Genomic DNA, 26,889 nt, shown 5'->3' with positions numbered 1-26,889 from the left:
ATGATAGTTTACAGAAATGGGGCCCCAGAGGGGCTTCTTGACCTCTTCCATCATGTGTGGACATAGAAGACAGTGTGTGGACAAAAAAACAAAACAAAACAACAACAACAACAACAACAAAAACAATTAAAAGAGAACCCCCACCATATGGTAGCATCTTGATCTTGGACTTCTGAGCCTCTAGAACAAAGACAATGCCTTTCTGTTATGTAAAATCCACTCAGTTCATGGTGTAGATTTAACTTATGCGTAGCATTAAAGTAAACCTTGAAAATAAAATTATCTAAAAAAATTTAGTGAAACATAATAATTCTGCACAATGTTTGCCTAGATCACTTCAGTTCTGTATTCAACTACCACTTTTATTTATGATCAGCAGTTATCAAATATTAATGAGAACTTAGGAAATGATGTTATTTTGTATTCTTTCTCTTTGGTTAAATTCCTTTATCTTCCTCACTCCTTCCCTCCCTTCCTTCCTTGAAATGCTTTTCTTGCTTTCCTTCATTCATTCTTAATAGTGTGACAAAACTAATTTATTTTGCTTCTTTTTTTCTCCACTTGAAGTTTTAGGCTATGATGCAAGATTTCATAACCATAATTTTTAAAATATAACTTTTAAGTTACAACTTCTATTAATTGTAATGTTAATTTTCTAGAAAAATACATTGAAATATTTCCAACAGTCAAAACAAATGCCCAACATCATTTAGAAAGAAACTCAATTTTCTTCACTTTTAAGTACCTCATTATAATTTTTTTATAATTATTTTGTTTGTGACCAGGCAATTCTAATAATTGTGCTTCAGTTTTCTGTAACTTATCTCTGATATACGTTGAGATAAATTTTGAATTTGAAGAATGGCCTATTTTACACTTTAAAAAGTTAACCCAATTTAACTTCAGTGCCACAGATTTGTTATCTGAATTCCTGATTGTCTTTCACCATATTCTATTCGTGACTTTAAATAACTTAAAAATGTGTATTTGGACTGTTTGGAGCTCAAGAAAATCTTTTAAAGAATATGGAATGTGAAATCTTTTAATTTATTATCAATATTGTCAATAACAGAACCTTTGACAAATAGAAAATATCAAAGCAAGAGAACTTAGACTAAATTGAACAAATACTTTAAAGTATATTTAATCAATTATCCTTCTGCTTTTTGATTCCTCCATAGACAAATTGAAAGTCTTTACTTAGCTTTTAAAATATCTTCAATTTAAATGTCTTTTCTTTGGAGGGGAATGACAATTTGACCTTATAAATTGTTCACAGAACTGATTTTGTTATATTTTGATAAGATATATAAGAATGTGTATTCTAATTAAATAGTTTCCTGTCACATCTGATAAACAATAAACTGAATGCTTATCTACAAAATATGACCAGTTTTGTGAAATGTGCCCACATGTGAAAAGATAAAAACAATAAAGATAATGAATGTATCTTTTACCTCCACAAGTTTTTTGTAACACTTTGTAATCTTTCCCATCTTACCTCATTTTCCCCAGAAATTCACTGATCTTCTTTATTCATTTTGGATTTTTTTTTCATATAATAAATAGTATCACATAGCATTTTGTGTTTGTTTTTGTTGTTTCTTTTGTTTCTGGCTTTTCTTTACTCAGCCAAATAATTTTGAGAATCATCTATATTTTTTTGTATAAACATTTCTGTCATCGATAGCTAGTATCATGATGATTTTACTAACAAAAAAAAAAAAAATTCCTTTCAGAGGAAAGCATATAATCAGGAATAAATAGGATTTTAAAGATAATATTAAAAGCATCATTCATTCAGAGGATACAACAACCATAATAAAAAAAATTCAAAATAAAAGAAGTAAGAAGTGATAGGACTGCAAGGAGAAAAACAAATTAACAGCTGTAGATCCAATTTTTATAACATTCTCTGAATAAGGGGTCGAACCATGAGACAGAAAATCAATCAGGGTACAGAACACTTTGAACAGCATTATTCATCACCCTGACATAATTGACATTCACAGAATACTTAACCCAACTGCAACAGAAAACACTTTCTTTTCAAGTTAACATGGAACCCTCATCAATATAAATGGTGTTCTTAGACATAAAGAAAGTTTCAATAAATTTAAATATACTCAAGATATATAAAGTGTTCTCTCTGGACATGATTTGTTAGCTCATTCACTTATTAATGTGCAATGAAAAAATCACAAATATTTTTTGATTTATAAGAATGTTCTAAGGTCTGTATAATCTGTAAAAAGACTAATTTGGAATCCCTAGAAGCATATTCTAAATGTGGTTATTTTCATCAATGATCTATGAACAACTTCTTGTCAGTAGCTGGAGATGGAAGAGAGATTGGAAACAAAGTATGCATTTCTCTCTTTATAGAAATTACTGATTTTCTACTTTAAAGGAATGAGTTTCCCACACACTGTTTGACTAAAGAATTAGACTTTTAAAGTTCCTGAACATGCTGGGGTGAAAAAAGTAGGCAATTATCCAAATCAATTTTTTGAGGTAGACCATTTTTCCTTGAATATTGTTTACCAATGCTTTAAAACATAGTCTATATAAAGTTGTTCTTTATTTTTTTATACTATGTGAGTTTTTCTTGTAATTAAATATGCAATAATAAAGCATATTTTTAAAACTATGTACCTGATTAGATGTCACTGTCTTACAGTCTAAAATATAAATAGAGATTTATAACTAAAGATCTATCTATAATCATCCATTTCTATTTATAAGGTTTCTAATGCTTTGGAAAACACTAATACAAATTTTGGTACCAAGATTAGTTGTAACGGAACAAAATATTAAGGATGAGATTTTTTAATTGGTTCTATGGTTTTTGAAACTGACTGATATGATTAGTTTTAAATGTATTTAATTCTTTATTTCCAATAATAAAGAAAACACTGATAATACATTTTGTGGATTATTCATAGAAATATGCAAAATATCTGGATTGTAAACTGCTAATGAATCAGGTACCAGAAGTAATTAGTAGATGACTCTATATGCTAACTTCAAAAATAATGACTGATTAGTTTTTCCCAATGATACTGGGAAAGTGGAAGAAGACAAAGATAAGATTAAGCATATGAAGTCTCAGCTCAGGCATCATACATGTTTTCAAATGGCTTTTCGGTTTACCTTTAATAAAACCTATCTACTACAGATACAGGGATGAAATTGTCAAAAAATCTCACTCAAAACCTGAACCTATGATTGGTTGATTTACAAAGCAAGTTGAACTCACAATGTTGCAGGATGTCTACTGCTAAAATGAGAATACTTATGGTATAAAGACCAAGTAAAAGTTATTAATTCTTTATCTTCTTTGGAAAATAGTAAATCAAAAGGATTGAAAGAATCCCAGAGATTAGTGCCACCATCAAGGTTGTAAAGGATTTGGGGTAGCACCATTCAGCTCACCACCTTGAAATCTGCAGATGAAAAATGGGCCTTGGAAAATGAGACTGGATTACCATATGCATAACCAGGTAGACACTTGGTATAGCTGCTGCTATACCAGATGTTGTTCCATTGCTAGAGCAAATTAACTACCCCTGGTGTCTGGTTTGTACCTATCAATCTGAAAAATTCCTTTTATTCCATAACTGTCTTTAGAGTCCCCCAGAAGCAATTTGGTTTTAATTGGTAAAGCCAGCAATACACGATCATTGTCCTACCTCAATAGTATATCAAAGCTCCAGCCCTATGTTATAATTTAGTTTATAGGGATATTGATTAATATTTCTTTCCACAGGATATCACTCTGGCCCATATTTTTATAACCTTATACTGATTGAACAATGAACAAGAAATGGCAACTACTATAGACTTATGGGTAAGACATTTGCATGTTAGAATGTAAGAGACAAATAAAATTCAAGGATTGTCTACCTAAGTTAAATGTGTAGGCATCCAGGGTATGAGACATATCAAGATATACCTTCTAAGTTGAAAGATAAATTACTCTGGCCCTTCATATAACCAAAGAAAAGGCACAATACCTTGTAGGTTTTCTTGAAATTTGGAGGCAAGTTATTCATCATGATTACTCTAGAATATTTACCAAGTTATCCCAAAAGTTGTAATTTTGAGTAGGGCTCAGAACAAAAGAAGATGATACAGAAAGACTAGGCTGCTATACAAACTGTTCTGCTGCTTGGGTCATTTAATCCAAAAGATATAATGGTGTTTAAAGTGCTAATGGCAGCAGGGATTTTGCAGGTGAATCCCAGCATGAGGTTTCAGTGTTTTAGAATAAGGTCCTGCTGTCATTTAAGCATTACTATTTTCCTTTTCAGAAATATCTTTCTGTATCTGTAGCACCAGAATATTCAACCATGGTCCACCAAATTACCATGAAAATTAAGTTGCCAATCATAAGCGGAAAGTCAACTGATCATTAGTTGAGTATGCACAGCAACATCATCGAATGGGAATGGTACATACATGATCAGGCTTAAGTATGCCCTAAAGCCACAAGCAAATTAACTAAAGAATTATCCCAAATGTCCATGTCTCTGCTCTTGATCCACTGCTTCCTCTTTTCCAAACTGCTCGAATGACCTCATGGGAAATTCCCTAAATTTGACCAGGCAAAAAGATTTAAACCTGGGTCATAGATGGTTTTGCATGGTTCACAGGTACAGCCACAGCACTATAGTGCCCCTCTGGGACATCCACGAATGTTAATGAAGGAAATTCTCCCAGTGGGACAGAACTTCCAGCAGTGCACCTAATTACTCACTCTGCTGGAAAGGAGAACTGGCCTAACATGCTACTGTATATTGATTCTTGGGCATGGCCAAAGTTGGTTATCATGGACTTGGAAGAAACTTGACTGCAGTATTGATGACAAAGTAATTTGTGATAAAGATATGTAAATACACTTCTCTGAGCTGGCAAAAATGTAAAGTTATTTGTGTTTAATGTGAATGTTCAATAAAAAGTAATCTTAATAAAAGAGGATTTTAGCTAGTGGTCAGGACAACTCTTTCTGTGGATACAAGGGAGCTTCTGATCTTAACTACCCCTGTCATGAATTTATGGTCTCATGAACAATGAATCTGGGGTGAAACAGAAGAAGGTAGTAAATATGGTTAACATCATGGACTTCCACTTACCAAAGCCAACTTGACTATGGCCACAATTGAGTGACCAACTTGTCAATAGCCAAGAACAACACTGAGTTCCTGATATGACACATTGCCTGGAAGCATCAGCAGTTCCCTGGCAAGGAGATTGATTATGTTGGACAGTTTCCATCATGCAAACAGAGTATTCTTACTGGAACAGATGCTTACTCCATACCTAGATTTTCTTTCCCTACTCATAATGCTTCTATAAAAACTACTATCTCATGGAATTATAGAATACCTTATCCTCCATTAAGGGATTTCATGCAGCATAGCTTCTGACCTAGGAATTTTTTCACAGCAAAAAGTATAGCAGTATACCAATGTTTGTGGAATTTGTTGATGTTATCATGTTCATTGACTGATTGAATTGCACCACTGCATTTTCTGAACCCCAAAATTCATGAGATTTGAAGACTCCATAATCTCAAAGAAAGGATGTATAAAGACTGAATACATACATATAACTATATATAATATATGTATTAGTACATGTACTGAATACATTTATATTTATGTACCTGTGTGGTGTGTGTGTGTGTGTGTGTGTGTGTGTGTGTGTATGCACTTTTTTCCTCTGGAGAACTTTTATTAATACATCAATATGTTGACAGCCCCCAACATACCAGGAGGGAAGAACAAGGCATAAAGTTGAGACAAGTGAATTTTCAAAATCGTAAGAAAAATATGTAGTTGCCTTATGTTAGTTTCATAGATGAAGAATCAAGTATAAATTTTTATGCTCAAATACACTCTATTATGCAGGTTATAGAATTGGTGTGTGAACCTAGGTTTATGCTAATTGCATACCTGGGTTATGTGTTTTCCAATATTACTTCAAGAATCTCAGTTCTATCCCCTTTTCATCCTCTTTAAAAATGTGTGAAAAATAATTCCCTTATTTGTTTTTTTCTGGTGAATAAACGTGTAAATATCTTGGGTTTCTAGTTGACAGGAATTTCATGAATACTTTTCAGAGGCCGTTTTCCCTTAAAACCTGTAGAATGTCTTCACACAGTCTAACTTCCACAACTCCATTTGAGTAAACCTATGTGTTTTTACGACAGGTTCACTTTGATTCCTTTGCTTACAAATAAGATGCCTTTTGCCTTCTCCACAGACAATGCCTCCAATTGCAAAGAAAATTGCAATTTTCTTTTAAAACACTCCATTTTAAAATTACTCTCTCAGGATATTCAGTAATTGCATGATATCTAGATGTGATAGTATACAAATATTTTGGACTCATTTTTTAAATTATTCTCTCTTCTATATAACAATCTTTTCAACTCAGTTTCACATAGGAAAACAGGACAATGAGGGAATTAGGAAGTGGAAACTAGAGGTGAAAGAGAAGGTATCAGAATGAATTAAATAATCAAGTTAATCTTTTTCAACTATTGGGACATCTGAACATGAGTAATATCTGTGTTTATAGCATGCTATATTAATAAAAAGTTAGCACATGTCAAATTTTGTTGAATTTGTTATTATTCTAGCATAGTGTCCTCTGCCCTGTCAAAGATATAAATAAAGAAAAAACTGTTTCAGAAAGATGATTTAAATTATTCAAAAGAGTTAAATTCTGAAAAGCTAAAATGCAAAAATGTTCTTTTTTTTTTTGCAAGCAGAGTTATGCCACAAAATAAGTGTATAAAAAATCACGTAAAATAGAAAATATTTGTATTTGGATAATATTTCTATTATTTGTATTTGGACAATATTCTTCCTTGTATATTTAAAATTTATTAAGAAAAATAGGTATTTAGAATGCTGAGTACATACATGAATGACATCAATCTTAGCACACATATGTGTGTTGCTTATATTACAAGTAAAAAATATATTATGTAATGTTTTGGAAAAAATAGAATTTACTAAAATATCAACATGGTTTATTTCCAAAAAAATTTAGAGACTTAGTTTTAGCTTCTTTCTCATGGTACCGTTTTTCATTTCATTATAATTAACCTTTGAATAAATATTGAATACTGGAAGAACATGTAAATGTCCTCTTGTTCATTCTTCAAGGCACTTTTAATGTTATTTTTATTCAGTATGTGTAGATGCTTTGTGTAATTTGTAAAGATTATATTAGAAATCATCCCTTTGTTAAAAAATGACACATATTATTATTAATTGTAAAGAATGAATCACATTTTACACTGGCTTTTTAAAAAATGAAAACACTTTATTCAGTGATGTGAAGAATGATTAGCTTCTCTACTTTTAAAACTCATATCTATAAGGTGGTAAAATGTATAATAATGGGAAATTAAATTCAATCATGAAGTAGAAGTTATTAGTAGGTTACTATTCAAAATTTGCATAATATGTCTTTTTAACTGTTTTAATATTTCTTTTTAAGCCTTCATATTTTTTTGGGGGGGCTCATATTTTTATTAGTGTTCTGGCTTAAAAATTGAATTAGTTTTGAGTAGCACATTCTAATTTTATTATTTCTCCAATACTGTTTTTTAAGTGCATGGTTTTGCAGAATATGGTGTTTGGGGGCACACAATATTGTAGAAAAGCATCATCTCCTATACTTAGCGATGTCTAGCATTTATAAGTTGACAAATTTGGCAATTGAAAAAATATGTGCCTCACATCCAGTGAATTTAGAATTTAATGTGCATCAGAGTAACAAGAAAGACTTTGAGTCTTGATTCATCCAGTCTCTGGTGAGGTGCAGAAATTTAGACATCTACCAATTTCCTAGATGATGCTATATGCTGCTTGTCTACAAGCATCTTAAGGGATAATGCCTTAAAAGGTTTATTAATCTCTCTGAGCTGGGGACAGAGAAGATGTCAAAAGATTGTGACTCAGGGTGATGTAAGATGGCAAAAAGCATTCTTTTCTTATGGATATCTAGAGATATGTTTGAAAAAAAATTAAACCTAAAACTATTTGTCAAGCCATAAGCTCACTCTTTACAAAGGTACTATTTGAAATAAACATAAAATTCAACACTTTATTAAAGTAAAAGTATCTTTACTATTAATATACAAATGGTGAAGAGTGACAATTTTGATATGCCATAAGCCATACTTTCAATGTCTCTCATAAATACAAAACTTCAACATTTGCAGTATAATTTTTACAGTTTAGACATATATATACAGCATTTCATAGGGACATACTATATTGAAACAATAAGAAAATCTCATGGTAGCTAACATAAGAATATAGAATTTGAATGGAATACATAAGTTAAAGAAAATAAAATGTAGTATGTTTTAATGCATACTGAACACAGCATAGAATTCACATACCAAAAAATTTGTTTCTAAGAAGTTCATCTATTTCTAACAAGGGTTAGAAGCAAATGCTAATCCATGAACATTTCTTTAAGAGCTGGAACAGCTATGTTTGCTCTTAACAATACCATTTATTTTATAGTACGCATTGTTTTGTAAAAAAATTTGTAGATTGAATCATAGGTTCTATCTCTGTTAACTTTCCCTTATGGATTTCAGTAGATTTTTCTCCTTACTATCAGTATTATTGGCCTTAACTTTCATATATGCAATGTCGCTACTCCCTGGCCCAGCCTTTCTCACAGCCAGGTCCTTCTTACTATTCCAAATGTAGAAGTTCAGTTTGCCTTTCTGGATCCTTTCATTTCATTTGCCCTCTACTCTCCTGTCTGCTTGTGGCTGAAATGCTCCAATAGTTGTTGCTTTATTTATTCTCTTCCATGGAAAGCTAAATCCAGATGTCAAAGGAAACGTATTTTCATGTCAGAAAACAAAAATTAGGGGCTGGGATTGTGGCTCAGCAGTAGAGCACTCTCCTAGCACGGGCGGAACCCGGGTTCGATTCTCAGCACCATATTGAAAAAAAAAATAAATAAAGGCATTGTGTTGTGTCTATCTACTCTTAAAAAAAACTATTATTAAAAAAAAGAGAGAACAAAAATTAGAGTTGCAATATTTAAATGCACATGGACAATTTTTATAATAATAATTAGAAATATTGTGTGGCCAGAAATGTGAAAATTTCCAAAAAAGAAAATTTAAAGACGTGATACCAATTAATAGTTTACTAGTGAAATCCTATAGTGAATAATGAACTTTATCTAAGAATATTGTTATTAAATAAATATTTACCATTGTATATAATATAAAAGCCTCTGACTTTTATAAGAAAGGAAATAATTAATCTTTAACATTCTTGTATAACATCTTCAAATAGCTGCTTCTATATGGGTAAATGCAATTTTTAAAAAAGAAAGGGTGGAAATTGGAAGAAAATTACATCTACTCAGCAACTACTATCGCTAGGCTGTTTTATCACTTTCTCATTGACACACATAATTGTTTCATCTTGGAACATCATTAAGACCATGCATAGAATGATTTCTTGAAAGATTTCAATTTGAGTATTAGAGCATTTCATTTATTTGACTTTCCACAATTTAAATTTACTATGTGTCAATATATCCATATGCAATTTCAATTTGAGAGAATATGTAAGACTGCTCCACAGGGTTAAGAATAAGATGTCAATATTTCTCTTTAGGAATAAATAATGCTAATAATATCATTTAAAAATATTTTCATTTGCTCTTAAATTTTGTTGAATAAGCACTCTGGATATAATTTTGTAAAAGATCTCTATGAGGAATTCAAATTGAAATTTATGTTATTCTCCATGAAAAAGAACACTGCTGATTTCATAAATAATTATAATGTTATGCCAATATTTCCTAAATTAATAAACAAAAGAATATTCCTACCATTTCATTTGTAGATAGTTTCATCAGTGATTATCTTATCATCACAAGGATGATTTATGATCCCAAATCAAATATATATCAACAGGAGTAATGAAGACCCAACTGACACCACCATAATTTTCCCTATTTTAAAAAATAATTTGCTGCCTTTGTCTTACAACTGTCTAGTGACTCAGTTCCAACAATATCCAGAATGTATTTATTGTCAAAAAGGATAGTGCAGAACACATTAAAAATATTTTGTGTACATATAAAAAGAATTTTCAGAAGTGCAAATGAATTAAAGAGCATAATTTAGATTTTATCTTCAAGGCAAATGAGTTTTAATTGAGATAATTCATTTAATGTAACTAAGTATAATGCCAGTGTCATAAGTGTGAGCAAAATATATCTGTGATGGCAGTTTTAGTTGTTCTTTTGATAAAGGAGAATATCATGCTAATTCAAAGGCACAAATACATATTAATTATTTAAAATACAAAGAATAAAATGAAGATATGATTATAAATTTATAATTAATTATTGGCACTAAAATAAATAATTTGATTAATAACATCTATTTCTATAAATGTTTAATTCAAATACTAACACATATGAATTTTTCTGAATTAAATAGCCTTTGAAAAAATGACTTTGTAGGTATTAATATTAAAAATAAAGTAAAACATAGACAGTACATTGTTAGATATTAGTATTAATAAAATGGTAATATGTCTTATCCCACAAAAATAATAAATAAATCTGTAAAAATCACAATTTCTAATTAAATTCATTTGCAAATCATTGTTAAACAAGTTGACACATTAATTTGTGTCAATTTTTAAACAAAATAGTTATTAAAATTCTTATATTACTGTTTCCTTCTATAGGTTGTCATTATTTAAATGAATATAACCTACTTAGAAATATCAATGTTTTCAGTGACATTTTTGCTTCGTGGTTTAAAATAGCATAGGATTCAGATATCTTAACAGTACTTATATTCAGTCAACTCTTAACATTTTATACGAACATTTAAGAGTACTCCAGACAATAAAAATAACATACACACAGTTATATGGATGTATTTAGTCTAGAATAAGAATGAAAAATAAAAATAGGAAATAGGTTATTTCAGTTCTATTCAAATTTTGCAATTTACTACAAGCCATTTCTTACTTGGAAACTTACAATTAATGTAACTCAGAGCATTCCATTGAAATGTCAAAAAAGTAAAAGTTTTTCACAGTAATACCTTGTTTCTGCATGGCATGGATTTCAAGGACAAGATGTAAGGATCATTCAGACAACTGAAATAGTGCACTTGAAACAGTCTGTTCACAATTATTTCCAAATTATCTATGAATTTCATATAATTTCTCCACAAGTGACAAGAAATTTAACAGCATATATATATATATATAAAGAAATATGTAAGTCAATCGCTTCACATGGAAAGTCCAAAGAAAAAAACAGAACTTTCAAAATTGAGAAAACACAAAAATATTTTGCTCTAGATTATGATTTCTCTGTTCTTGCAGTGTAGCACAAACATAACAATAGTAAACATGCGAAATTGTTTTCTGTCGTGGAATTCTTTCAGTATCCTTAGTGTAAAATTGAGTGGCCCTATCCATGACAAATCATCATTCATGGCTATTACTTCATAAACATTTTACTAAGCTTGCCACTTTACACAAACAAACTAATTCAAGTATTTTGACTAGTTTTAGCACATTGGTACAAATAAAACACAGAAAAATAAAACAAAACAAATGATCAGACAAACATAAACACCAACCATCAATCTGTCAATAACCACTGGATAATCTCTGTTTCTTCTGAATATGCCAGAATGGGTAGCAAGGAGAGATTCCTGCATAAAAACCCCGCATTTTATAGCAATGCTTTAATATGCAGATGGTCATATTCTGCTATCAGCCAGCAAAGTAAGGACAGTATAAAATTACTTACTTGTCTCTCCTTGGTTGACAGTTTCAAAGCACTTTGTAAATAAAAACATTCATGAGTGGAACTAATATTATATTTAATCTTTCATGAAATCATCTCTATAAAAGAGACATTCTTAAAGTGGGTCCCTCTGCACTGTTAAAATTTTCTCCAATGTTCTATTGGAATATGTTCTCATATCAGGCAATATTTGAGCTATTTAGTCCATACCTGAAAAACCAAAGGTAACCAATGTGATGGGGTTAAAAAAAAAAAAAACTTTGGCTGGTTAACTTAAAAGATAATCTAAAACCTGCTCCCAATGGTTATATATCTTCATAGCAATACATTTTTCCTTATATGTAAGTTAAATCATGTTTTAGACTTTTACCTCTGGGAGCTTGCATAGCTTGGAAGTTAATTTGTATTTTTATTCTGGTATAGGCCCTACCAAGTGATATTAGAAAGTTTATGTGGAATAATCCAGGAGTTTTGTCCACCAAAATTGTTTACCAAATCTTAAAATGAATTCTAGCTATGACATTCAGCATAAAAATACAGTGGCAATTCAATTGTTGATCACTGACACTTTATGGCACATTTAAATGTTAAGTAACTTCTCTTCCTACTAAGGTTTGTCTTTAATTTCCATTACCCAATTTCATTTAATGAAGGACCAAAAACTTTAAGAAAGACACCATATTTATATTGTTCCCATTTCAATTTATTTTATTTGAAGCTGAGGGCAAAAATCAATATTATTTTTACTTGTAATACACTTACTTTTTGTGTAATCCAATATGAATGAATATGGCATATATAAAGACACAGATTCAGGGAGTCTTTCTAATCTAATTTTGCACACAACTAAGATTCTTTCAAGTGGGTAACAATTTTGATCTGATACTTCAATCTATCAAAATCAATGTTGAAAATGTACTGTAATCATTAGTTGAAAGAGTTCTCCAAAGATTCCTTGATTTTTAATATCTGCTAAAGATTACTGGCTCCTTCAAGCCTGGGTTCCCTGAAATTCCCCTGATAAAAAGTGTAACCTCTACTATGTGCCTTCATCTTAAGCTGAAAGCCACTTTATAAATCCATTGGCCCAAAATAAGTTTCATAAACATGCAGGGCTTTCTTGTACATTTAGATCAGAAAGCTTTTGTTTTCTTTTGATTTTCATCACACCCTCATGTGCTAGAGAGTTTGAAATATGTTTGTTGGTTATAAGACAAAGTTCTTAAGAAATAGAGCACTTTAGCCATATGATTAATTGCAGTATTTCAATCATAGAATCCAATTGAAACCCAAGAGTTGGTGTCAATCAAGTCTCTGTACTGAAATTCTTAACAAAAAGAACAATCACGACAACAACAACGAAAAGAAATGGACCATGGGCAGGAGTATATGATCATATGTATATGTGTACAAGCTATTCCAAGCTAGAATTTTCCCAAGAAATTAAGGTCAGTGGAATAGTTTTGGTCATAGGGTCACTGCAATCCAAATGCTCTTTTGTAGTGTGCATCAAGCCTCGGTAATATTGTTATGCTTTGCTGTCATCTTCTTTTGATTGGATGATGTCATTAGAAACTTTAATTTCTATAGCTTCTGGATTTAGGACTTCTTTCCCATTTTCTTCTTTTAATGGTAATTTTCTGGTAGGAAATATAAATATAATTTTTAAGGCATTGTTAGAGATATTTGTCAACATTTAAGTGAATGTTCTATAAAGAATAAAACAATATTGTCTATTGTAAAAAATGCAATGTGTATCAAAAAAAGATGTAGGAAAAATGCATACATGGATTTAGATGAGTGAAATTGTTCAATATAGGATAGCTTAGATTTGATAACTATTTGATACTAAAATATAACTGTTTTAAATTTTAAACAAGCTTTTTTATATATTAAGTACATGATTTATTCTCTGTCAAACTTTTCAAGTCAAACAGTTAATAGTTGCTGTATGAAACAGCAATAGTACTTGTAACTCAGTGCAGATGAACATATTTTAGAACTTTTTGTGTTTATTATGTGTTTCTTTGGCCTCTTTTCACTATTACATTTTTCTTATCATTTTTATACCATTTTTTGAAAGTTGTTTCTAATAATAACCTAGAAAACAATAAAAGCCTTTGTCTATTAATATTGATAGTTTCACAAATGTTCCTATGATCATATGCATATTCTAAGCAAGCCCCATGGGTCACTGCAATCCAGATATTCTTTGCAATTTTGATAAAGCTACTGTAATATTGACTCAAGGTTTCCTTTTTTCCACTGTTCTATCACTCACTAGTTTATCATTACATCTTTTGCATAAGACTTTTTTGGGGGGTAAAATTTCTTTCCTTGACAAAATGTTTCTTTCCACATTGAGAGAATTAAATATGTTTACAAATCTTGTTCTAATTCCCCATTATTTTATAGCCGATTTAACCCTCTATGCTAGCTGGTATTTGCAATTTATTTTATATTTTTGAATAAGGAGGATAAACAATTACTTTATGACAACCAAAGCTTTCATGTGAAAAATAATCAATCAAAGGTAAGCTATAGGCAAAAAAATTAAGATCTATTATTGGGAATGAGGTAGCATCTACTTTGTACTTAATGTGGGATGTTCTTTTATGTATGTTATTAAAAGTGCATTCACAATTTATTTTTTTCTCTCTTTTCAATGTGATGAAACCATGAACAATATGAAATAGTGAAGCAAACAGGCCATTTCTGGCATAAAAATATTTAGAAATTTAGAGCTCTAGTAGGTATTTACCATAATGTTTAATATATTGTTTTACATACAGAAGTCTGTATTTATTTTTTAGTGAATAAATGTATTCAACTAATTGGTGGGTGGTATATTTCTGTATAATTTTTTTTTACTTCATAGGTTTACATTAAATATTTTTAAAAGATTACAGCTAATTATATTATTTTTATATTGAATATTTCTGTTCTATTAATTAAGATCTAGTGTGTGCTAAATTATAGTCTAGTTGCATGTAAGGGCATTTTGTTAAATAAGACTGCACACATCAATATAAATTTGTGTTAATAGGGTTTCGTGAGTGTGTGTGTGTTTGTGTGTGTGTCTGTGAGTGTGTGTGATATTTTTCTTCATTAAAAAGACTTCTGATTTCTGAAAGGGAGATTATAAAACCTCCTTTATGACAGCTGGCTCTCAAATAGTTAGCTTCAATTGAGAAAGTAATAAGCTCTAAATGCAATCAGTAATATTGGCCTGAACATTTATACTGAAATATGAGCTACAGAATAGTACTTTCTAGTTTTCTACATATTACTATAGGTCATTGAGAGCAGGCAGCAGAAACTTCCATTCCTTCCCTTCCCTTTATTTCCCTTTCTTTCCCTTCTCTCTCTCTTTCCCTCCCTCCCTCCTTCCTTCCTTTCTCTCTTCCTCTTTCTTTTTCCATACTGGGATGTGACCTAGGGGTGCTTTAACCTTGAGATACATCCTTAGAACTTTTTATTCATTTTGAGACAGAGTCTCACTAAATTGCCCAGGCTGGCCTCAAATTTGTGATCTTCCTTCCTCAGCCTCCTGAGTCACTGGGGTTACAGGTTTGCACCACCATGCAGGCAACAAACAGAGGGAATATCTGGGAGAAAAATCAGTTTCTTCAGCTGTGAAAACAAAAAAGCCTATAATTGGAAATAAGAATGCCACATCAGGTTATACTGTAAAGGGAATGGAAGCTGGTAGAAAAAAGAGAGAGAGAGAGAGAGATACTAATTTGAAAAAATAATGAAATTTAAAAGTCAGCTTTGTGAGTAGCAGAGTATGATAATCTTGCTATTGTTATCAGCAGCTGCATTCAAAAGAATACTACTATTCCTTAATAATGCCTCTGATTTTAATCATTTCAATGTTATATGAATGAATAAATGCACATGCTGTTTACCTTTGCAAGTTTAATTAGAATATATATTATAGTTGTAGTGGAGCTATGAGGATGCAAACATAAATACATGAGGGTTACAAATTATAACTTATAATGATGGGGTTTAATAGTGGAGTTTCTCTGACAACGAGGCCAAGTTTTCATGAAAAATATCTCAAGAGGAAATCAACTTTTGATTCACACAACCACTTCCATTACAAAGAAATAATACAATTCTTTCATAAACAATGATATGTGTAAATACATATAACAAATTATGCAAATGACCCATCATTTTGCTAATATTTGTTCGAAAACAAGTAACTATTTCATCTACATACTCAGGTTCTGTTAGCGGTGTGGTTTCATTTGGCTCATTTACTGGGCTCCCATCTTCGTGATTGGTAATTCTTTCATCTTCTGTTCTCATCTCCACTATTGGTTCTTTTGATCCATCTTTCCTGAAAAAAAAAAAAGAGAGAGAGGAAAAGAAAAAGATCTTGACATATGAATGTAAAAATAGATGCAATGTAGAACACAGTTTAAAACCTCTACTTAATGCTACCTTCTTTGAATAAATCCAAAATGTTTGGGGTCAGAATACCAGCGAGATTTTTTTTTTCCATTTGAATTCATTTCATCAGATATTTTCATGCAGAATAAATTGCAAGAAACTTCTTTTTGTCCAAATCGCTATTCACCCAAAAATTGTGGAGGTTTTTGCAGAAGTATTTTATATTTTAAAATCTATTACATAATAACTTTTGGAAATAAATGTATTTCTTAAATACAATTTATAACATGAAGCATTTCTCCCCCAAACATATTTTCCAATATAAAAATATTTTTAAATGTTTAAGAAATATTGATTAACATTTTAAATATATCATCAGAAATATTGCTTATATTTTAAAATACAGAAGATTAAACATGTATTATACACTTCATTTTTTATATGTCTTTATTAGTTTACATGAAAGATTTTAAATATGTGATCAATGACTTTTATTATATTCATATTTTTCAAGATGATAATTTTTTAAATAATCATTACATGATGTATATATAGAGAAAGATGTGTTTTATTATTCAAATATTAATTGTATTTTTAAAATGAGTGGCATTTTTAATTGGTGGAAACTAGAAAACTAACTGCCTCAAAAATGAACAAAAGAAAGGACAAAAAGGAAGTTATTTGGTGATTTTATAGGGAATTTCAACTACTTAAAACACAGTCTTATTACACAAATAATTATGATGTTACATAATACAGTTAATTGAAAATTTACATCCATACCTGTATTCATAATCACCCAAATTTGAAAACAAAAAATTCTCCTAATAAGTTAATGAACAAATAAACTGATTAACATCTATATTTGGATATTAATCGTATAAATAAATTAACTATAAAAGCATGGAAAGATAGAAAAGAAATTTAAATGCATATCGCTAAAGGAACCTAAGCCAGTTTGAAAAGGCTATGTAAATATGTCATAGCAACTATATGTCATTCTGGAAAAAGTAGAATATAGGGCGAATAAAATGGTCAGTGGCTATCAGGGGTCAAGGGAAGGAAGAAATGAAAATATAAATCACAGGAAACATTAAGGGTAGCTTAAAATAATCTCTTTAATACTGTAATAATGGACATATGACATTGAAATGAATGCTTAAAAACCATAGTAGATTACAAACAAAACAGAAAACAAACAGAAAAGCAACAATGACCCAAAGATCAACAGATCATGATGATAAAACAGGTTAAATTGGTGGCAGGTTTGATATTGTTGCTCTAGTCTGGGCATGGCACATACACATGCATTGAAATGCAAAGCATAGGCAGAATAGGCGTTGGTGAAAATTTTTTAAAAATCTAGATATTAGTAACAAAGAAACTTTGTTTTTTTTCAGTGTTGGGGATAAAACCCGGGTGTTTACACATGCTAGGCAACCATCTACCAGTCATCTGTATCTGAAGTCTTTTTTTTTTTTTTAATTAAGATGCAGGGTTTTACTAAATTGTACAAGCTGGCCTTGAACTTGTGATCCTCCTGCCTTAGCTTCCTGAGTAGCTGAGATTGTAGATATTTGCCTGCACACACTGTTAAAAAACTTTCCACTTCTTAAAATCAAATGCCTGTGGGAAGTGATGAGTGCATTTTAACGACATTGTCTGACCAGGGGATTCAAGTAAATAAAATCTAGCACAATAATGAAGATTACCGAAGAGCTCATTCCCATGAGGTATAAATTTTATTTTGTTCTTCATTCTGTGTCCATGATTTTCTGACTAGTATTTAGGTAGCGCTGGCCTCACTGAATCAGCTAGGAAGTATTTTATTTGCTTCTAAGACAGACTGTGGAGGACTAATGCAATTTCTTCCTAAAGTGTTTTGTAGAATTCACTGTAAAGCATTTGGGCCAGGAATTTTCTGTTTATAAATATTATTAATTATAGTTTAAATACATTCACTAGATATAGGTTAATTCAGATATTCTATTCTTTGTTTTCATAAGGAATTTATGTATTTAATTGAGGATATACATATGTAGTAATCAAGTTGTTTACCTGTTTCTTCATTATCCTATCAATCATTGTGTGCTGTTTTGTGGATGTTCTCTGGCTTATTTCTGATATAAATTTGTGTCCTATCTTTGTCTTGTTTTGACTGAGTTACCCTAAGTAGCAGCTCAGCAATTCTATTGATCTTTTCAAAGAACTACATTTCAGTTTTACTGTTTCTGTGATTTCATCTTTCAAATTCATTTATTTGTGCTATAATATTTATGATTTGTTTTCTTCTGCTTACTCTATTAATTTGCTCTTCTTTCACATTATGCTGAAATTTAATTAATTCATTTTAGATATATTTTTTTAAATTTTCTAATATGTGAATCAATTCTCTAGATTTCTTTCTAATGATTACTTTCACCTATTTCACAGATTGTGATAAATTGTGATTCATTTTCATGAAAATAATTCTAAATTATTTATTTATTTACTTATTTGGAAGTATGATGTTGAATACTGAAGCACACAGGTATTTTTAGCTATCTTTCTTTTATTGATCTATAGCTTAATTCCATTATGGTCTCTGAGCAGATGTTTTGTGATTTCTATTTTAAATTGCTTAAGGTGTGTCCTGTGGTTCAACACAAAAGCTGAGATTTTCATGATGATAAACACTTTTAATCAGTAGCAAGTTTGATATTGCTGCTCTAGTCTGGGCATGGCACATACACAAGCATAGGAATGCAAAGAACAGGTGTTGGTAAAAATTAAAAAAATCTAGATGATAGTAACATAGAACCTTTTGATCAACAAAAGCACATGATAATACATTGTGTGCTGGCATTATGAAGGTTATTGTGTCCCTAGGTTATATGAATGTTTCAGCTCTAACATAATTTTATTGAACTACCATCTTATAGTCTGCCACTGATTGAAATATCATTACACAGTGTGCATTAGTATATTTGGCTATTGATATTTATCTACTACACTTTTAATGATCTATTTCAACCACTGGTGTTTAAACAGATAATTGATGCAGTTGAATTAATACCTACTGTATTTGCTACCATTTTTCTGTATCTTGCCCTTCCTCTTTGTGGCTATTTTTGTTTTTTTATTACATTTATATCTTTTATAGTTCAAGTTGATCATTTTATATAATTGTTTTCTCTCATTTATGAGCATATTAATTGTATCTCCTGTTTTTCTTCTTTTGTTTTTACTTTTTTAAATTGTTGCTCTAGAGTTTACAAATAAGACAACTCTACTCTCACATAACACTACGCTGCCTCATGGGTAGAAGAAAAATACTATATAATAGTAAGTTACTCTTCATTCTTTCCTTCCATCCTTTGTATCATTGTCACCATTCATTTCACATGTAAATATATTACATGAATATAAACTTAATGAAATACAATATTCTAACTAGTATCAGTTAGTTCAATTATGAAAAGGAAAAAGTTAAATTTACATTAACTTATTTCTTCTCTGATGCTCTTCCTTTCTTTATGTGGATTTGATTTGTGACTGATATCATTTTCCTTTTTTCTAAATAACTTTTCTTATATTTTTTACAAAGGACTTACACTGGCATTTTTGTTTGTATGACAGAATCTTTATGTTTTCTTTTTTTGAAAGGGTAATTTACGAAAGCAGAGAATTCTAGATTGATGAAGGATTTTGTCCTTTGAGTTATCTTATAGCTCAGAGATTTTTTTTTCAGCTCTGTCTAGCCTACTAATAATCCCATCAAAACCATTTTTTTCATTACTGTTTTTTTTACTTTAGTACTTTTTTATTCTTTCTTAGATCCATTTCTTTTCTTCTACTGACGATCTTTAGATACATGTTGTTTACTTTATTCATTAGAGTTCTTAACATCTGAATCATAGTTGTTTTTAAATTCTCAGTCTGTTAATTCTAGCATCCCAGCCATTTATGATGTATGCTGTATCTCTTCAGACTGTACCATTTGCCTTTTAATATGCCTTATTATTACAGCCAGACTGCGGCACCTTATAATTTTACCTAGTCAGCCATGATGTAATGATTAAAAGTAACTATTATAAACTAGCCTTTATAATGCGATCGTGGAAAGTTTTGTGTGGAAAGTGATTAGAGTTTTATGATAAGACGTCTGTCTCTAGTGAGTGCTTCTCAGGCTTTCATCCTATTTAGTGGAACAAGATGGTCATAGACAGTCAGAATTAAGTATTTTCTTTCCCCCAGATTGAAGTCTATAGAGTAAGTAAGATGAAATTGTTTTCTTGTCACTTTATTAAGTTAAGTTCAAATAAACTTCAAGAGATTAGGCTCTGTTTAAATAGTTTCTTCTGAATAAAGATATATTTAAGAACAGAATGTTTGTTGTATTTCAAAATACTTAAAATACCTGTCTCTCCAGAAATATGAAAGGATTTTTCTCTAATACTCATTGTGGCAATATGGTTAAGCTCCTAGAGATAACATTTTTAAAATTTTGAGACTCCATATAACTGGTTCCTCCCCTGGAATTTTTATCTTTCAGATTGGTCCATACTGAGCCTACAGAAATTTATCAATTACATTTTATATTTTTCTACCACCACAGTGGTTCCCAAAGAGGAATCTGCTGGTAGATATCTGCTTTACCAAGTTGTGAGTCTCCCTGTATACGCTTGTGTGTCCTTTCAATATGGAGGGGCAGTAGTTTATACAGCAACCTTATTTTTCTTATGGATTTAACAATGGCTGTTAATTTTTTTAGTTTGTTTAGTTTTTGACTTCTTAGGAAAAAGTGGCAACTTCCAAACTCCTTACATGTTGGGCTGGAAACAGAAGTACAAATTGGATTTATCCATCAGCATTACCCAGAATATACATATTAGACAATTGAAATATAATTCCTCGGTTCTTTTAGCAAGACATGCTTACTCTTATAACAAACTCCCCTGAACAGTTTACTTCCTATTTGAAAGGTATTTTTCACATCTTTCCCTGCAAACACACACACACACACACACACTTAAGTTTTTCTCTTCTTTTGTATTTTGGGTTTTTTATAACCTTCTCAGGGTAAACCTGGCCGTAAGTAATTTCTTTTTTGTTTATTTTTTACAGAACACTTAAAATTATCATTTCATTCAGTTGTTTTACATAAGACATCTCCTACCTAAATAAAAGCTTGCTGGTGGCAGAGATTGAGTCTTCTTTCCATCCCAGTTTTATTCCCAGGACTGAGAATGTTATGTAGATCTTAATTAATATTTAATGAAGTTAAATAAATGCTTGGATAAGTAAAAGAATAATTTGATAAAATAGAATTGGCAGCCATTTTAAGATTAATCCTAATAATGAATGATAAAAGAATAATCTGATGAGAACTCAATAATGACATTCTCCAGAATTTTACACTAATGCTATTCTAGTAGCAAAATTAGATATCAATTTGTACTTGCTCTAATGTCATGAGTGACTAATCTTGTAATTAATCTGTTGTATATGCAATTCACATTGTCTTATGCCTTTGGATATTATGAATGGGCTAATATCTAAATGCTTGGGGTCATGCTAATATAAATTAATATGATTAACCTGTTAATCAAACTTGTTATAGTTTATTTCCCGTAGATTTTTTTATATATATTTTATGCTTACTGCAATTTTATTTTGTTCCACATTTTTATTGGTGTGTTATAGTTGCATATAATGGTGGGATTTGTTGTTACATATTCCTGCATGCACACAACATAACAATATAACTTGGCCAACATCATTCCTCACTTACTGCATTTTTAAAAAGAGTTGAAAGTTATTTTTCCAAAAAAGAAGAAATTGTTACCTAAAATTGTGTGATTAATAATAAGCATGGGATTAACCACGTGTTTTCATTTTCCCAATTCTTTAAGGTTAATTAAACTCAGCAGGATTTATAAACAGAAGTGTTCATGGACAAATTAACACTTTGTAAAGTCAAACAAAAATAAAAAGCGGTACTTGCATTTCATCTTGTTGTTTCATACATGGTTACTATCATCCCTCCGGTTATTTAAAACAAAAACATGAAAGCATTTTTTGACTTCTTTCTTCCCTTTACCTTAAATTAGAATCAATCAACAAATAGTTGACATGACTTGAATGCTATCTAGAATATATATATATATATATATATATATATATATATATATATATATATATATATATACTGGTTTATATNAATATATATATATATATATATATATATATATATATATATATATATATATATATATACTGGTTTATATATGTAATAATGATACCTCAAATCAGAAAAAAAAAAAAGATTTCTTCTAGAGTATTGCAAGATATCCCTGTCCCAAGTATGTCCTCTAAACCTTCAATGCTTAGTTATCCATTCTTCTATAGTAGCTAAAGTAATTTTTATAAAAACCTTCTGGTAGTTTTCCAGTTCAAGTAAAATTCAGATTCCTTACTTTGACCAAAGACAATTTTGAGCCCTTAAATTATTCTCCATATGACATTTGTACCAATCTGTCTCAGCTGTACATCACTCATGTTCATTTGTCCTTGAAGAGAGCAAACTGTTTTGCACCTCAAGACCTACATATTACTGTTGCACCTGAAAGAATGTTTTTCCCCCTGATTTTTATATTGTAAAAATTAATAATTCAGTCAATATAGCATTCTAATGAATAACTCTTCATTGGAGTAAGAGGTTGTCCTTAAGGTTTGCACAGAGTTACTGCACAAGCTAAGGGTCACTCTGGCACTGTAATCCACATGTCTGGATTTGTTCAGAACACCATTTACCTGGATGTATGCAGCTGCCTAAAGGCCTAAATGTGAAATAATAAAGTTAGTTTTGAAATTCACTGCATAAGAAACCTGGATTTTTTTAAAGTCATATACTTTATTGTTTTGCAGCTTGAAATACTTTATATTGCAACAATATTGACCATACCCCAATGAATCTGGGTAATAAGTAAATAAATCACTACAGCCCCAATGAAAATTTTAGTAGATTTTGTGTATGTGTATGTGTGTGTGTGTGCGTGTGTAGTAATTACAAGATGATTTAAATAGAAAGGCAAGATTTGAGAATAGCAAAACAATCTTAAAGTCCAACAAAGGCAGAGGATGCATGCTATTAGCTATCAGGGAGAATTTTAAAGCTTTAGTGTTAATAGCTCAGTATTGGTGAAAGGATAAAGTCAGCAAAGCAACAGAAAGCAAACATAGAAACAGACCTATTCTTTCCTTTGTGGCCCATCTGAGATATGACAAAAATGACACTGCTGACAGTGAATAAAGCATGCCATTTTCAGTCAATGCTTCTATTGTCAAAACTAAGGTTTTAAAAAAGCCAACCGAAAAGTGCCTGGACTCCAACCTCAGGTGGACTGCAGTTCTAAATGTGTAAAAAAAAATGCAAAGATTATCATTAAAAATTTTCCAAAGTCTATGTATGAAGACATGAATTGGTGTGAATATACTATGTATACAACCAGAGATGTGAAAATTTGTGCTCTATATATGTAATAAGAATTGTAACCCAATCCACTGTCATATATAAATTAAAAAAAAAGAAAAAGTGCCTTAGTGACTTGGTATAGTCATAGATTTGTAAAATATAACTTAAAAGTGGAAATTAAATATTGTATTACACTGAAATTAAACACTTCTCTTCAAAAGAAGCAACATTTTGACCTGTCAAAAGATATCACAGCATTGAATGAGATCATATCTAATTATATTAACTATACAAAATTTATAATATGAGCATTATGATATTCATATAGGATATAATGAATAATATATATTGATGAATTTAAAATAATCACATACACACACAAACACATACACACACACAAACACACACACACACAGGTCCATGTATACAAAGTGTAACATATTGAAGAACAGCTACATAGCAGATAGGAAAGAAAACAGCCTAATGTACAATGACTGAAATACTTGAAAGAAGACCTCAATAAAAGATCATATCCAAATATTTAAAAAGGAAGAGAAAAGTCAATTTTGCTAGTGCATACATATTGTCAATTTAAATCAATATGACCAACTACTACATACCCAGTAGAATCAAAGAAACAAAAATATGAAAAGACTACTATAGTGCCAATCAACCAAAATTCTCACTCTGGAGTAGTTAGAACTGACAATACCTTGGAACATCATTTAGATACCCTACAAAAGCAGAATACATGTACATGTGGTTTATATCCCAGCAATTCCACACTAGGTTAAATACTAAAATCATATACATTTTGGAAACTACCAAAATCCATATCAATAACTGAATGGGGAAAGAAATTTTAGTATATTTATATCATGAGTTATTACACAGAGACTTGAATGAAGATTATCTGCCAATAAAAAATAGCATGGATTGATTCTAGAATGGAATCAACTAAATGGAATGGACTAATAGGAAAAGAAGGAAAAGAAGATGTATCAACAGTTTTTATAATACACAAACATAAGCTATAGTGTTAAACATCACATTATTGTTTAGTTTGAGATTGAAGAGGAAAGGGAAAGGAGCTTTAAATGGTAAAATTATTTTTCTTGATATGATCCTTGAACACAGCATGTTCATTTTTTTTTAGTAATTTTTAAGCTCTGTGCTTATGATGACTATACTTTAAATAATAATTTGCTTCTATAAGAATAAAAACATTAAAAGAGAACATTAGCAGACTATGTGCTTTCTGAACTTCTTGCATTGAGCCTATTGTATTTTTGTAAATCTACTATATATGATATCTTTTCTATTTTGTTGTATCTATTCAGTTAATAAAAACTGTTTTAGCCAAGAGGATGAGGCAGAAGAATCCCAAGTTTGATGTCAGCCTCAGCTACTTAGAGAGATCCTCAGCAAATGTGGGAGACCCCAACTCATTAAAAGAGAGGCAGGGATAGTGCTAGGATATAGCTCAGTGATAAAACCCCTGAGTTGTTCAGCTGGGGTGGTAGCTAAGGGATAAATTCCCTGAGTTAGTCAATCCCAGTACCAAAACAATAAAAACAAAAGCAAGAAAATCAAGGTATAAAATAGGGTGACTCCTGACATAGATAAACACATGCATAAGAAAAAATAATAGTAATTAGTCCACAATGAAAAGGAATTAAATCTTGATATTTAGAAAATGAATAAATCTTAAAACATGATGAATGAAGGATACCATATTTAAAAAAATAGTACACATTGAAGTAAGTTCATTTACATGAAGCTCATTATCAGGTAAAAATTATATGTGGTAAAAACCATGAGAACAGTAGTACACTGAAATTTAGGGAAGATGGGGTGGGTTTACTAGATAGTAACATAAAAGAACATTTGACAAATGACGATTGAGGTTATGAGGTTATGCATAGCTGTAATGTATTACTAAAACATTTAAAAGTTTATGAATTTTGAAGAGTTTTGCATTACATGGATGTAAGCATCTGTCAGGACTCATCAAATAGAGCATTTGTGTATTTCAATGTATGTAGCTTTATTTAAAGAAAACATTAGAAATTTTGAACTTCATGTAATGATATGGAATCCTTATGTGATGGCTATCTATACTGACTTTTTGAAATTTAAAAATATAATGCAGTGTGATGTGTATATGTGTTATAAAGGAAATAAAATAAAATTTTAATTGTAAAAACCAACCGGTTGGAAAATACGTGCGTATTTGTTGTAAAATTCCTCTCTCTAAAAAACAAATGCCGAATGTCTTCTTTGATAAGGAGGGCAACTCAAAACCAAGTAGGGAGGAAGAGCATGAGAAGAAGATTACCATTAAACAGCGACTAGAGGTGGAAGGGAAAGGGAGAGAGAAGGGAAATTGCATGAAAATGGAAGGAGACCCTCATTGTTATACAAAATTACATTTAAGAGGAGGTAAGGGGAAAGGGGAAACAAAAAGAGAGAGAGAAATGAATTACAGTAGATGGGGTAGAGAGAGAAGATGGGAGGGGAGGGGAGAGGAGGGGGGATAGTAGGGGATAGGAAAGGCAGCAAAATACAACAGACACTAGTATGGCAATATGTATAAACGTGGATGTGTAACCGATGTGATTCTGCAATCTGTATACGGGGTAAAATTGGGAGTTCATAACCCACTTGAATCAAATGTATAAAATATGATATGTCAAGAGCTTTGTAATGTTTTGAACAACTAATAAAAAATAAACAAATAAAATTTAAAAAAAAATCCTTTCTCTATGGTTGAAAAATTCCATACTGAAATGTTAAAAATGTATTCAATAGAAAGATTTTAAGATTAAAATGGCTAATAATTTAGATTCCCTGCACCCTGTAGAGTGCTCATTTTTGGTTCTCAGGTTTGATTCACACATATGTATCAGGCACACATGTGTATTCAGGCATGTATACACACACACACACACACACACACACACATGTTTTATGTGCTTTCTGAACTTTCTACATCAAACATTTTGAGATTACATACAAATTTTAAAAAGACATGATATATGCATAAAAAGTATTAAATCACAGCAAAAAGTATTTTCTACAATGTTCAGCTAAATTTTCTTAGAATTTCTATTCCATTTAAATAAAGGAAGCTTCACAAACATCTCAAAATTCTAACATGTAGTCATGTTTTAATTAAAATTTGGAAG

General features: G+C 30.6%; 1 protein-coding gene across 2 annotated transcripts in view; it reads right to left on the bottom strand.

Moving 5' to 3' along the window:
• Nucleotides 1-8,127: 8,127 nt before the first annotated feature.
• Nucleotides 8,128-26,889, bottom strand: part of Ncam2 (neural cell adhesion molecule 2) — a 479,693-nt gene continuing 460,931 nt past the window's right edge. For both annotated transcript variants that reach the window (XM_015478659.2, XM_048803530.1), the window contains 2 exons: nucleotides 16,073-16,192; nucleotides 8,128-13,481 (listed from right to left, as the gene is read on the bottom strand). In XM_015478659.2, the coding sequence (XP_015334145.1) occupies nucleotides 13,370-13,481; nucleotides 16,073-16,192 (232 nt within the window). In that variant the 3' untranslated portion in view covers nucleotides 8,128-13,369. The remainder of the gene's footprint in view (nucleotides 13,482-16,072; nucleotides 16,193-26,889) is intronic.

The sequence above is a fragment of the Marmota marmota genome, unplaced genomic scaffold (genome assembly GCF_001458135.2).
Source record: "Marmota marmota marmota unplaced genomic scaffold, marMar, whole genome shotgun sequence".
Lineage (NCBI taxonomy): Eukaryota > Metazoa > Chordata > Mammalia > Rodentia > Sciuridae > Marmota > Marmota marmota.
This window is presented reverse-complemented; position numbering and strand designations above follow the sequence as displayed.